Source organism: Brachyhypopomus gauderio, chromosome 4 (genome assembly GCF_052324685.1).
Source record: "Brachyhypopomus gauderio isolate BG-103 chromosome 4, BGAUD_0.2, whole genome shotgun sequence".
Lineage (NCBI taxonomy): Eukaryota > Metazoa > Chordata > Actinopteri > Gymnotiformes > Hypopomidae > Brachyhypopomus > Brachyhypopomus gauderio.
The window spans coordinates 19,847,257-19,862,621 of NC_135214.1; the positions used below are offsets into that span (position 1 = coordinate 19,847,257).

Consider the following 15,365-nt stretch of genomic DNA (forward strand, 5'->3'; position numbering starts at 1 on the left):
TCAATCGATAAAACTGTCGATCGAACCTCTGTTCATGTTTTTTCCCTTGTGAGTTGTTTTCTGTTTCCATACCCTCGTTCAGCCCCTCGTCTCTTATCATTTTCTAACTGCACAGATGGGTAAAAAGCGGAGGACAAATTTCATTTGCGGTGAAAAATCACAATTGACAAAATATGGCACATTCACATTTCTTGTTTACTTTGTGTGTATTTAAACGCCTTTTCACATTCGTGTTTTGGCGGTCTATGTTTTATTAGCACTGTGATGGCCCCTCTTCTGTTTTTTCCCTACTACCATGTTAGTTGTTCTTTGTGTCAGAGTTCTATGTCTTTCTAGTAGTTTCTTTCGTCAGTTTTGCATTGTGGTATGTTTTTTCTATTTGCTGTCTGGTTTGGTTAGTGTTGTTTCTCAAGTCAGTGTTATTGTTGTGTGTTAAAGCAATGGTATTTTGCTGGTTCCTGTCGTATTGCCATGTGTTAAAGTATTGCTGGTTTATTTTCAACTAGCTGGTAGCTAGTTGGGAGTTTATGTATTATTTGCCATAAGAGAGCAGCATGCCCTGAACATGTCTTCTACGGACTCCTCATTTTTTGAGTTGTGACTGTTTTTGTGCTTTGAGCGCCTTGTGGCATTTTCTCAGTGCTTGTAATTCTCTTTGTTTGCTGGTGAGCTGTACTGCTTGTTTTGTTATGGACATTAAAAATGTGACAGCTCCCATCTCACCTCCTGCTGTTTCCATCGTGTCACAGTTATTGATGTGCTAGTCTGCTTTTCTAATCCCTCCTGTCTTCTAGATATTCCATGACTCCTGACTTTTGCTCGTGCTAGCGAGTGTGTCTATTATATTCCTCTCAAATTCAAGTACTGTTATTGATGTGTAGCATAGTCTGTAGATTTCACTCCCCTAGTTTCCTAGTTATTCTAATACTCTGTATCCTGTATCGTGTTGCATGTGAGCGTGTCAGTTATGGGATCAGTAAGCTTTCTTGAGATGTATACATTAAAAGGAGAATTTTAGTCAAATTGGTATTTAACTGATAGCCAGTTTGTGAGTTGACCTAAATCAACTGACTAGACTACAGTACACCCTAATAAAATAAGGTATATACTGCCACCCTGTGGTTCAGCACGAAATAACCCATAGGATCCTTGTTAACAAAATAGCTTCAGCCTGTCCTGCCTACACACTGTAAAATGTCTAGTTAAAATAGATACATTCAATGGCAATATTGTTCACTCAGATAAAAAAAGAAATCCTCATGTTAAAAGATGAAGGCAGAAAATGTATCAAACACACCTGTAGCCTGTCATACTGTAACGAGTGAGCCGTAATACCTAATATTAACACTTTACAGGTGTCCAAGCCCCCAGCGAACAGGCCAAGGGTAACAGTAGCAAGCAAAAACTTCCTAAGAGCATGAGGAGGAACCCTGAGAGGAACCTAGAAAAGGAAAAACTTCCTAAGAGCATGAGGAGGAACCCTGAGAGGAGCCGAGACTCAGGGAGGAACCATCCTCTTCTGGCCGGCGCCAATCACCAGATCTTTTAATAAAAAACATATTTTAATGAAGAAAATGAGCTGCACAGTCAATTTGATCCTCTAAGAAAACTTTTTGAATGTCCATGCTGCATACTCAGACAATAATGTTTGCCTGCAAACCCACTGGTGCAGTGAGTGTGTCTGAGTCCTCACTTAAAACCTTACTTCAGTTTCAGCTCTCCTGAAGTTAGCCTGCATGCTATTAGATACAGAGTTGGGTTCAACTAGCCATGCCTAATGCATTGATCTGTATGTGTTAACTAGGTATTGCCGAGTTCCCCATTTAGTACATGCAGCACACGGTATGCTAATTTCTTTTATACACATTTCCAGTTTCACATGTTATAATAATATTGTATTACATGTCACATATGTATATTATAGTCATGTTCATAAATGCATCAATGAGGGGTGTCATGGTGAACCAGTCCCATAGGTCAAGGGAGACACCCACCCACACACATACCCTCTCAATTATCCATTTATTCCTCTCTCTTCTCCCCATAAACCCACAGGTCCAGTCCACCTGCTGCTGTTATGACAGCACTACTGGAGCTGCTCTCCTGCCTCCTAGTGGTCAGAGACTGAACCTACATGTACAGCGCCTAGATGTTCAAACACTATCTGCACCTTGTGCTGTTTTTAAGCGCCTGCTGTGCCTTTTCTCTTTGTACCCATTTTTTACTGTGGTACGTAAAGATGTGCCACTGGCCCCATGTATCCTGCGCCCTCCTACAGTGGTTACAAGGAGGTTTTAGGTATTGTGACAGCATACCAAACCTGTGGTAATTTTTTTAATGAGCTGACGTGTCTTTTGCAATGTAGTACATGTTTCTTTATCTCCCAGGCAAAAGCAAGACTATCACAGGTGGGATAAAAGAAACATATAGCATCACTAATTACTATAATAAAAGACTGGCTTCAAAGAACTGAGTTTATGAATTCTCAGTCAATTAAATACATTTTTATATTATACAGCTTATTTAGGCTACTATTAAACCAAGAGTTAACTTCAATACATAGTTCTATTAATTTGTAGAAATGCATTTTCGGGCAGCATAAAGAATTAAACCTAGAGGAAACTATTTCTGATTTAGATCTAAGAAAAACAAAATATGTACTACAACATAAATATATATGTACCATTTTACGAGTATGTCAATTCATGTAACATCCCTCTTTCCCCATCCATCAGTATCAGTCTAACAACCAATAAAAATTCGCTATAGGCAGAACGGATGTTGGTGAGGATGAGACGGGATAAAGGAAAACACGGATTGTGCAGGGAAGGATTTGGCAGTGGGCGTGATAAAAATTCTGGAGCTTCAGCGACACCTTTGCTTACAAGAACCCGAACGAAATCACGGACATTCTGATCAGAGGACGACAAGAGGAGATCTCTCTCTTTTAACCTACGATTTTTCCTCATTTTTCCGCTTAGCTACAGCCAAAAGTACAGTCAATTAACTGATGTAGATCCACCTGTCAGAACTGGGGAAATTTTACGGTAATTTAAAATATGTTGCTTTAGAATAAACAGTGCAGTTCGACTTTTTAACGCCTTTCATAAATTTTCCTCTTGGAAAACAATAAATACACTTGAACCTTTTTGGGAACTCGACGACTGCAGTAAGGTGCAGCTTGAAGAATTTACGTCGTAGGATAAAATCTTCAGTGCCGTTCATTCAGCAGTTTTTCGATGGGGGAGTAGCACAGTGATACAACATCGTTTGAAATATCTGTCAAGTCCCTGCATAAATTGTAATTTAATTTGCCCTTCCTGTCGTCTAAATTTATTTTCACTATGAATTACCTGCGACGTCGACTATCGGACAGCAATTTTATGTCCAACTTGCCAAATGGCTACATGACTGACCTACAACGCCCAGATCCGCCGCAACAAAGCCCTGCCCCAGCAGTCTCGCCCGGATCTCAGGAGAGGCGGCAGCCGCCCAGTCAGTCTACCGGAGCTACCGGCTTCTTCTCCTCCATCTCCAACGCTGTCAAACAAACCACGGCTGCGGCCGCAGCCACGTTTAACGAGGCAACCGAGAGAGCGGGCGCAACAAACCTAAAAATCGTGCTAGTCATTGATGATCAACAGACAGACTGGTAAGATACATATTAAAACATTCATACCCTTGCCCTTCTTATATATTCTGATTTAACTTATAGATTTATTTTTGAGTGCTTTTTGAATCGTGTATGTGTGTAATGTACATGCATCTATTATGAAACGTCTACAGCCCCGACTACTCCATTCAATAGACAGCACATGGAAAAATACATTACAAATCCAAAAGATGCGTCCATACATTTATGATGCATTCATTAGAGCAGATGGAACACTGTTCAGGCCTAACTCGCATTACGGTCGACCCACTGCTAATGGAGATGCTAGTGTAGTAAAGATAAAAAGAATGTCCTGTACCTTCTGAATTGCTGCAGTGGCTTTTGAGTCACAAAATGGGCATTCGACATTATAAACTAAAAAATAAACGGAAAGACTTATATTGGTCCTCTTATAGACAAAACTGAACCAACCCCTTAATATAAGGCTGGATGTGCATGTTAATTAAATCAGATTGGTTTCTTAAGGCAGGAATTGATTTGGGAGACACGAGTTTCTGCAGCACAGAGTACTGAACATTTTTAATACACGACCATCCAGCTTTAAGGAGAGTGGGCGTGTCAAATGGTGGGTGTGTCAAAAGGTGGGCGTGTCAACAGGAGAGGATGGAAAAGTGTGGAACCGGCTACATAACCTCCTTCGTGTTTTTAAACGGTTAGCTGTAAGTAGAAAGTTGCTTTACCATATGATTAAATACAGGTTTAATTATGAAAAAAATATGAAATAAAATAAATAAACAATACATGTGAAAACTAGCTATATCAAATCAAGATGGAGCTTAAACAACTGACTATAATGGTTGTTTCTGCACCAGTATGTACAAAAACGTGAAAAAATGAAGTTGTTAAGGAATAATTTGTTAGGAAAATGTGGGCAGCAGAGATTGTCCATTTTAAACACTGCTAACAGGCCGCCCAATGGAGGATGGGTTCCCTTTTGAGTCTTGGTCCTCCCGAGGTTTCTTCCTAATCCCCACCATCATAGGGAGTTTTTCCTTGCCACTGTCGCCTTTGGCTTGCTTATGGGATCTGAACCCATAAGATTGTAGAGCTGTTTTGTGACAACATGTGTTGTAAAAAGCGCTATATAAATAAATTTGAATTTGAATTCAAATTCGTGGACAAAGTACACGAACCACCTACTTGAGTAAAAGTACAAATACCCAAGGTAAAACATTACTCCAGTACAAGTTGAAGTCCTCCCTTTAGACTTCTACTTGAGTAAAAGTACAAAAGTATTGGCCTTCAAATGTACTTAAGTATTGAAAGTAACGTCCCATCAGTTAAGCTGATGTTTTAATATCTGGTAATCTCTATACCATGACTTTTGCATAATCAACTAATTGATGTGGACAGGCTCGACTCTTTATACACAAACATTTTAATATTATTAATTCTATGATGATAGTGTTAGTTTTTTTGTTTATTAAAATGATAATAAGCAGAAAACTCAGAAGGCAGAAGAAAGATTTATTTGCAATTGCAAATCCAGATATCAATCTCCTTCTATTTGATGAATAAAATAAACATTACCTGTATTTTACTGCACCATCCAAATAGGATACAGAATAATTTAGTTATTGCAGAATACTATAGATAGTTTTAGCATATGCAAAAGCACAAACTTTAAGACAAAATATCAACTGCAGCTACCTGCTAACTGTTTTAGCACGACTGCTTCAGTTTCACCAAACGGAGTCAATCGTGTGTGCTCTCGAGAACTTATCTTAGTTTAATCATGGCAAGTGAGGTGTTAATCTTTTCAGCTTTGAATGAGTTATTGGCTAGAACAGCTATCAATCACTTCAAAGGTGTAATCTTGTCACTTTTGAGGTTACTTGATAGGCCCCCGTCCCTTACTACTTTACACTTGCCAGGCAGAGGTGTGAAAAAGCTGTCATTTAAAACCACCCCCCCCTCCAGACCAATAAAAACAACGGAATTCAAAAGTAAAGAAATGTAGCTTTGCAATTTGTTGGGATATTTTCTCCGGACCCAGATAGGCCCCAACACTGCCCTGATGAACTGATTGATTTTGACTGAGTGACCCAAGCAAAGTCTTAACACCAAAAGTTCTATTCAGATAAATTTATATAGAATAAAAGCGAGTACAAAATAGCCAAAGTATACGTGGTACAAACTCTCCAGTGCACTGGTGCTAGTTGCCTAGAACTCTACCTAACCCAAGTGGATCTCAGCAGCATCCAAGCAAAAAGCCTGCCGTTCTGGGCGATGTCCTCCCTTTCATGCTCTTTCTCCCTAAGTTTCAATCAATTCAAATAAAAAAAATCAAAATCGATAACTCCCCCACCTTTGCTGCTCTTCCTCGAAACCCCACCTGCTCCTCTGTAGTTGTCTGCCTGCTTATCTAAAAACTGCTTGCCTTTCATTTTGCACTGAATGGGCTCATTCTGTTCTTCTCAAGGCCACTGTGGCCTCTTCCCTTCTGCTCTTCCACAGTCTTCCAAGAAAACATTAAGTTTCGTTTCGCCTTTAAGTTCCCTTTTCCTACAAATTCGATAATGGAGTATTTCAAATGACGCTGCAATGTCGCTGATAGGTTGAGCGTCGTTCTCAGCAATAGAGAGGATTACGCTTTTTATAAGATGTTGTGAGCAAGCAAATAAAGGTATTTATTAACATTCCATACGCTGTTTGAAAGTGTGATACGGATGCTTTGATAGTAAGTGAATTTTAGGTGACAAAACATGGTCATTTTACTTCGTAGACTTTTTAAAAGGGCAATTTAAAGGGCGAGTCAAGTTGCATGTGAAAACCACATGTTGTAAACACGGTGTGTTCAGAACGGTATTTGCGTGCAGATGACAATCAGTATGCAGTTATACTAGTGCTAAAAAATCAGTGTGATGTGTTTGCGTTTTGAGAATTTTCGGCAATATTAGTTATTTTTTGTAGATAAACTTTTTGTGGTTTATGCTTTGCGATGGGACCACTAGAGGGCACTTCTGCACAAAAAGTTTTTAAGCAATGCTACTCTAAGAATAGTAAACACAAACAAGCACCTTCTACGCCAGTCAATGGCTCTTGACACCTAGCAATTTGCAATGGGCAAGACACCACTAGATCGGTTCCAAGCCCTCAAAGGCATATACTGGATGGCTGACCTATGTCACTCTCCATGTAGAGAGGACATTTATTATATTTGTCCATCCCACCTCCAACACATCGCATTAGGCCTGCTCTGGTTATGCTCCCACAATCCACATATTACCTGGTCCCAAAACAGCATTGTTGAGTGGGCCCCCTCATGCCTTCGAAACAGCTATATCCTTCCTATCCACCATTGTAGAGTGCCTAGAAATCTACAAACCTATTCCCATACCAAGACCTCACTGAGGTGTTTAGCCCCACCAAAGCTGCTCAGCTTCCTCCTCATCATGACTGGCACTGCACCATCAACCTAAGTGAGGGAGTGGTTCCACCTCAGTATAGAGTATATCCACTCTCCCAAGAAGAGAAGCAGGTAATGGAGCAATACAACAAGGATGCCCCTGCTTAGGGTTACATCTCCTTCCATTTCACTTGCCTCAGCTACATGACTTTAGGGTTTTAATTACCTTCTTGTGAAGTACCGCTATCCTCTTCCCTTGGTGCCATCTTCTGTGCTATGCAATGAGGTGACCTACAGTATTGGTTTGGTGAGAAGCACCCATGCATCATCGGCCTTCCCCATATCCACCCTTCATTTCAACCCTGGTGGCCTGGCCCCTTATCTCTCTGAGATATAATCTCCTCCTCTGGACCTGGGGGATGGCCCCATGAAAAGGGTGCATACACTGCTGGACTCATGACAGAGAGGTAGGCAGCTACAGTACTTGATGGACTGAGAGGGATATAACCCAGTGGAATCGAGCTAGGTGCCGTCTTCCCAGATTCCACCATGAGCACCCAGACAAGCTTACTTCTTGTTGGCCTGGGAGGCCCGTTCCAGGAGGCTGGCATGGGGGGGGGGGGGGGGGGGGGGGGGGGCTGTGTCACTTTGATGAAGCTTATTTACTTTCAGGTTTGGATTGCTGCTTGAATACTACATTTAGTTGAGCTGGCTATTTATTTTTTCACTAACTTTATTGTTTTGCTTGAGGATGAGGACACTAAAGACTCTTTCTATACTTTTTCTATACATCTCACGTCCACTTTATCACAATTACCTTTTATACTGGATTTTAAAATATGGACTGTAAAATATGTATTGAAATACCAGAGATGTATAGTAACAAAGTACTTCGCTACTGTACTTAAATACTAAAATGCTGTATCTGTACTTTACTGGAGTATTATTTTTTCTTCCACTTTTACTTCACTACATATTTTCCATTAGTTTAGTACTTTTACTCCGATACATTTTTTACGTGCTGTATAGTTACTCGTTACAATTATAAACATGTTAGCTGGCGCTGTCACCGGGTCAAGCGATCAGGCTGTCTTATGAGAAAACTGCGCATGCTCCGGTCACATCTCGTTTACTCTGCTGCTGCCTTCACTCAGCACTGGTGCAAATGACTGGTGACTGGCGCAAGGCTCCGCCCATGAGCGTTGGCCCCGCGCGCGGTCACGTAAGACCAGAAGAATATGTGTATTATATAATCTTGTTGACGTTTTAATGTACATATATTGGCACCATCCACACCTTCAAAATCGAGACCACCCTTGGCCCTACCTACAGTAGACACAATGTTTGCATTTGCCGGAAGGAAAGAAAATTCCTATACAATGTAGTGCCTACTCCTAAAGAGTCTGAACTATTGGCCTTCAAAAATTCACCTTCGAATTTGAAGAAACACATCAATATAAGTTACAAATATAACTCACAGAAGACACACCTGCTTGAGCTGTCAGTAAGCACTAGTTAGGTTAGATATCTTAGCTAACTAACCTAATTATGTTCATGACGTGCTGCAGTATTCACTTAACATTACCTGGCAAAGAAAAAGGCGTTGTCACGCCGAGTTGTGTTTTTAGCAACAGTAATCCGATCTTTTCATGCTCGGGCAGTAAACGCAGGGCAGTAAATGCTAGGCTCACCCTTGGAACCCGATGGTTGGATTTTACGTCCAAAATACACCTAGTTCTCAGCTAAATTAAGAATAACTTGTACTTCTGCATCTAACCAACGACGTAGCGGGACACAGGTTATGTGTTTTTTGTTTACGAAGTGTTAAGCCCAGTTTTTAAGTTGCTACTTGTGTTTACATACAGAACACTTGTATTTGTGGTCTTTGACATCTTTGATTTGTAAGTGATATATAAAAACAATTGATAATCAAACTTTGACTGCTTTTTAAAATTAATACAAAACACAATACTTGTACTTTTTACTTTCAGTACTTGAGTAATACATTTTTGAATAAACTACTTGCAATACTTAAGTACAAAAAATGCTGAATACTTCTGTACTTCCACTTAATTCAAGCTTTTAAAGAACACTTCAACTTCTACTAAAGTCACTTTTTTGATAGAGTTGTGACGTTGGGACAGATGCAGCAGAGGCTGAGGGTGATTGGCTTTATTTTCCATAGTAAAACTGAAAAACTCAGGCTACATGGCAGAATACACACGAATGGAAAATGGCAAGGAAAGCAGTAGAATAAACTGAAAAGAGAGCGAATGCAAAAGGTACGACACAGGTCTAGTTCTCCCACGGAGCAAGGCTGGGCAGCACGGTGAATGCGCAGCACTGAACGGCGCGACCTGTGGGAATAAATACACCCCAGCTGATTAGTGTCACCTGTCAGTATTCTGGTGATCAGGAAGGTGGGAGTGACTGTGACAGAGAGGGTGTGCTCTGTGTGGTTGTGGGCATGCGTGTGACTGAGGGAGTGTGTGTAGGCGCCCTCTGGTGGCCTCCCGGCCGACCTACCGTGACAGAGAGTACTTGTACCTTTACTCAAGTATGGGTCTCTAATACTTTATACATGTCTGTGAAATACACATCATATCATAAAGTCACACCAATAATCACAGGGATATTTCACAGCACATGGCTCCTCAGAACATTTTTAATCCAGTTATAAAAAAAAGCCATATTTGTGATTTGCCATGTCAATTGTGATTTTCACCCCAATCAAAATTTGTTCTCCACATTTACCCATCTGTGCAGTTAGAACACACCACACACACACACACACACACACACACACACACACACACACACACACACCAGTGATTACTAGGGGACTGTGGTGCACAAGTGCCCAGAGTGGTGAGCAGCCCTAGCTAGGGGAGCATTTGGGGTTAAGTGCCTTGATCAAGGGCACCTCAGTCATGGCCTCAGGCCTGGGAATTGAATGCACAACCCTCCGGTCACAAGAGCGGTTCTGTAACAAACAGACGTGCGTCTCATCCTAGTTTGACCTACAGAGCATTATGCGTTTCTGCTTCCTTAGAGGAACAAAAGGCTGTTGCTCATGCAATTTTACCATAACCATTTGGTCTTTTTTTTTTTATTGTTTAAAAAATTTTAAGTCAAGGGTCACCAACGTGGTGCACCATGTCGCCCGCGAGGACATCATGAGTCGTCCGCGGGCCTGTTTTAAAAATAGCTCACTATAGCGCTGCATCGTTTATGTTTTTGCTAGCGGTCTTCCCACTTGGCAATTGACACTCGCCATGGGGCTGACTATTTGGTGTGTGCTTGGGGAACATGTTTACATGTTGGATTTGAACAGATTTTTAAAATATAAATGTTATTACCTCACTATTCTCATGGTATGGTCCCTGACCCATGTGAGGTCTATTCTTGAAGATGTTTGTTTATGTGTGTGTGGCTGTTAATGTTTGGATGTTTGTCTTGTCTCCATAGTCATCTCACCTGTTCCTTGTTTAATTGCCCGTTATGTTCTCGTGTAGTAAGCTACATTCTGTGTTGTCCGGATTCCTGCAAAAATACCTCACGAATGTCACAACTATTATGCATACATATTTTCAATTAATTCATACATCAATGGTCAATCCACACAATATAAAATCTTGTGAGCTTTGAGCAGATTAATGTATAGTTGTAATCAAAATTATTCAACCCCCACTGCAGTAATGTTTTATCAAGTTTGACATAAATTTTTTTTTCAAAATCAGATCAAATAAGTACTTGTATAATAAACAAAAGCAACTTAAATTAATAAAAAGTTATTAAAGTAATTTTCTAGTTGTAACGTGGGGATTGAGTCAGCCTAAGGTTACTTATTACACTCTTTATTGTCCATACTCAAAACAAGGATGCAAGAAAGAAGTACGTGCTGCAATACAGCTCACACGCCGATACGGTCCAAACGATAAGGTGAAAGGGCGTACAGGTCCCAGTACACAGGTAGGTGAGAGGGCGTACAGTACACAGGTAGGTGAGAGGGTAGGTGAGAGGGCATACAGGTCCTAGTTCACAGGTAGGTGAGAGGGTAGGTGAGAGGGCGTACAGGTCCCAGTACACTGGTAGGTGAGGGGGCGTACAGGTCCCAGTACACAGGTAGGTGAGAGGGCGTACAGGTCCCAGTACACAAGTAGGTTAGAGGGCGGTCCTCCCCACCTAATGAAGGAATGTGCAGCACTGGACAGAGCAACCTGTGAGCTTAAAATATGCACAACATAACAGGACACAGGTGCTAGTAGTGAGGTGATGGGGACCTTGGGCGTGGTTTGGTTCCCGGGGGGCGTGTGTGTGTGTGTGTGTGTGTGTGTGGGTGTGTAAGTGGGTGCACGCGCCCTCTGGTGGTGGCCCGGCCTCCCCACTGTGACACTAGTATTCACCATATTTCGCCACGCCCACTTTCAAGTGTGTGTTTCTTCCACCTTTGTGTTAGAACTTCCGGTCAGCTATTTTTGCATTAGTGTACACTACTACATTTTAATGATTTTTTTCATAAAATAGGCATTCTTGTCTTCTTAAAATTACAAAATGAATGCAAGGAAAAGATGTGGCCACTGATTATAAAATAGTTACTTATCTGATAGCCTCACAAGCACCCGACGCGTTTGCTTCATCGGAGCTTCATAACCGAGCCATTTCTCGGGATACGGATGATCTGGTGTTGGTTTCCCCTCCACAAAATGATAAGAGCAGACGTATGGACGTTTGGGTGGATGTTTTAAATTTAGCGCCTTCAGCCTTAGACGCAGGTTCTCTTCTTTGGAAGGCGGTGGATACAAGTTATAAGGTGCCCCACAACACTCAGATCTTTTCGAGCTGTGTTCGTAACACTGTTGGTCAAGCCAAGTTTTCCTCTTCTTCCAATTATTGTGACACCCTCTAACTCAGGGGTCTCCAACACGTCGCTCGCGAGCTACCAGTAGCTCGCCACCCCTTTCCGAGTAGCTCGCCAAAGGGCCAATGAATTACATATAAATTTGTAAACCTAATTGGTCCCATCGAGAAATCTACTTAAATTTATGTCCAATCAAAATTCACAGTTGTCCCTCCCCTTCTAACACTAAATGATTATTCGCCAATTATACAACAGTTAGTTCACAATCCGACTGGTTGAGAAGTGTTCTAACCCTGCAGATATGTGTGATAACAGCACGGTATCACTCCGCGGACGCGTTGTCAAGTAACGGCATGTACATATATTCACGATAACACACTCCCTCTCGTGTTCTATTGCTCAATTAGCTGTCAATCAAAAAGTTAGGCTGCCGTCAATATTGAATAATCCAGGGGTCACCCACGTCATGAGTCGCCCGCGGGCTTGTTTTAAAAATAGCTCACTATATTGCCATGCACCAAAGCGCTGCATCGTTTATGTTTTTGCTACTATTATAGATTGTCCGCGGTTGCTAGCGGTCTTCCCGCTTAGCAACTGACACTCGCACACGCAACTTTCGTTCGCCAAACCCCCTACCCCCACCCCCCCCACCCCGGTAGCCCTCCGCAATAACTGGTATCCAAGAAGTAGCTCCCAGTTCCAAAAAGGTTGGAGACCCCTGCTCTAACTGAACATATTATGCTAGTCATTTTGTGTTTGTTGTCGTTTTGCTTGTAATCGGTATCAGCGTATCCGTAGCACCGGAAGTTCTAACACAAAGTCAACCAAGATGTCCCAGCCCATCGTTGTCATGGAAAATAGCGTGAATACCAACAAAAATGTATTTTATTGTGACTGGAAGTGGGTGTGCCACCACTGTTACAATGTTTTTTCTATGTTAAAACCAAAAAAAAATTCTAAACTTGTATCTGAAACAAATGTAGTTCAACACACATTAATTTACTTGTTTAACTATATATAATTCTTGCAAAGTATGTCTTAGAATATAATAAGCAAATTGTGTACCAGGGTTGCCAACTTTTGGCGTTCGCTTGGAGTGAGATTTTAACCTGGAGCCGGTGGCGAGTGTATTTTGTTGAGCGGGGGGGGGGGGTGGGGAACGTAAAATGGACACAGATTCAGTGTTATATCGCCGGTGGATGGCGCCAGAGCTGGCGAACTAGTAACGTATTGAATCATATATGTGGATCTGAGGTAAATAAACTGGATATTTTTTTTCGGCGTGAGATATCGGAAGTGTGGCGTGAGAGCGTGTGAAAACGGTCAAATGCGTGTGTCTCACGCTCAGTGCGTGAGAGTTTGCAACCCTGGTGTACATATATAGCAATTTCTATATATGTAAAGTTGGGATGATTGATTTGAAACAGAAATGCTCTACTTCTTTTCTATATTTTCTTTTCAATTTATCTCAAACATTGCTTATCAAATGAGACCTGTAATTATTCCAAACTTTATTTGTTTATTTTGTTTGAATATGCTATAGGTCCAACAACAATGGATAGCTTTTAATTACTGTTTAAACAATGACTGAGCAAAAAGATTCATAATCAGGAGTACCTCTGCTCTTTGTTCCCCATTAGGGCAAAGATCTTTAAAGGCAAGAAGGTTCATGGTGAATTTGACATCAAAGTGGAACAGGTGAGATATGGTTCCATTTCAGTTATGTGAATACATTTCAAAAACATGGTTTTGTATCTGAATTATCAGGACACTTGTCATCAGTTTACTGTGATTATTTTGCCAAACAATCAGTTATACATGAATATACCATGAATAAAAGTTCTTCTCCATTGCAGGTGAACATTAATCACATCAGAGTGACATCTTAGACAATTTAATAAAGAAGAATAAGGAAGATGTCTTAGATAATAGACAATTTTTCATTGTTTCTTTTCTTGTGTATTCTTACGGTAAAGCTTAAAGTGTTCTATTACATGATGAACTAGAAACCACTGTAGCATGCTAATCACATACACTGGGACATTGTCATCTTTCAACATTTTCATTTCAACAGTATTATTTTGTATATGCAGTGCAGATTGTTACAGTAAATAATACTGAGCAGCACATTACAAAAATGCCTGACAAGGGCTTTAATTCCACAATTCTAAGAAGTTAATTCAGTTTTTCATAATGAGATTTCATGTTGGCTAAACATCAATGGATGTAGTTATAATTACTTTGATCATATGCATTCAACATCCTGATCATATGCATTAATCTTATTAGTTACTGGTGTGGCTTTTTTTCAAGGCTGACTTCTCTGAGATCAATCTGGTAGCTCATGCCACTGGCAGCTACAGTGTGGACATTGAAGCTATACGTGGTGGCAGCAAGATCACAAAGTTAGTCATATCTGTTTGTAAAGCTGTTATCAAATTCAACTGAAGAATTTCAATGAACAAAACTAAGCCAAAAAATATTTTCAAAGGGCATATTTGTTTTACATATATTCATATATAAGCTTTACAGATAAACTTATTGAATTACTTAGTTTAAGAGTGTATAAAACAACAAAAACATATTTTGCTACATTATACAATAATGTGTTTTTCTTATATGCTTTACTACAAATTTGCACCATTAACACTGAGGCTTAGGTTTGTGAAGTTACATGTTAAGAAAAGACAAGATGTGGGCTTAGTATTAAGTAGTTACAGCTCACATTTGCTTTGTTGTACAGATGTTTCAAGCCAGATTTTGTACTGGTGCGGCAGCATGCTTTCAGTATGGCCAAGAATGGAGACCACAGGAACATCGTGATTGGTCTTCAGTATGCTGGCATCCCCAGTGTCAACTCTCTGCACTCTGTCTACAACTTTTGTGACAAGCCATGGGTGGTAAGTACAATATCAAGTTGTTTATTAGAGATCATTTGTTATTGAATTGTATTGCTCCTGTTTATTAAATTATATTGTTAGGAACAATTTGTTAACTATTTTAATTGTTTTTATAAAATACTTTGGATTTATCTAAAGTAGGAATATGTTTATTTTACGTGTGTGTGTGTGTGTTTTAGTTTGCTCAGATGTCCAGATTATACAAGCAAATGGGACCAGAGGAATTCCCACTGATTGAGCAGGTTTACTACCCAAACCACAGGGAAATGGTGAGCATGGTACCATCTGTCTCTGCCTCTTAGGACTCCCACCCTCACTGCCCAAGAGACATAGGCATGTTTGCAGGATCCAACACAACAGCCATCATTCATCGCCAGCAGCTCACCATTATGCATGAATGTGCAATCCTTACACAAGAAATCCAAATAAACATGCCTAACAAATACAAATATGTCATAAATCAGTGGCTCATTTGAAACCCATGTGCACTGTGCCGTTACAATCCGTCAATGTACTCTTCAATTAAAGTATGAATTTTTAAAATAAGAAACGCTTTCCTTGCAACAGCCTACCTATATCATT

General features: G+C 40.5%; 1 protein-coding gene across 3 annotated transcripts in view; it reads left to right on the forward strand.

The window, feature by feature from the left end:
- The first annotated feature begins 2,805 nt into the window (after positions 1-2,805).
- Positions 2,806-15,365, forward strand: part of syn1 (synapsin I) — a 28,669-nt gene continuing 16,109 nt past the window's right edge. For 2 of the 3 annotated variants that reach the window (XM_077002962.1, XM_077002964.1), the window contains exons 1-5: positions 2,806-3,652; positions 13,524-13,581; positions 14,197-14,288; positions 14,627-14,783; positions 14,963-15,052. In XM_077002962.1, the coding sequence (XP_076859077.1) occupies positions 3,345-3,652; positions 13,524-13,581; positions 14,197-14,288; positions 14,627-14,783; positions 14,963-15,052 (705 nt within the window). In that variant the 5' untranslated portion in view covers positions 2,806-3,344. The remainder of the gene's footprint in view (positions 3,653-13,523; positions 13,582-14,196; positions 14,289-14,626; positions 14,784-14,962; positions 15,053-15,365) is intronic. The other variant, XM_077002963.1, reaches the window with a different exon arrangement.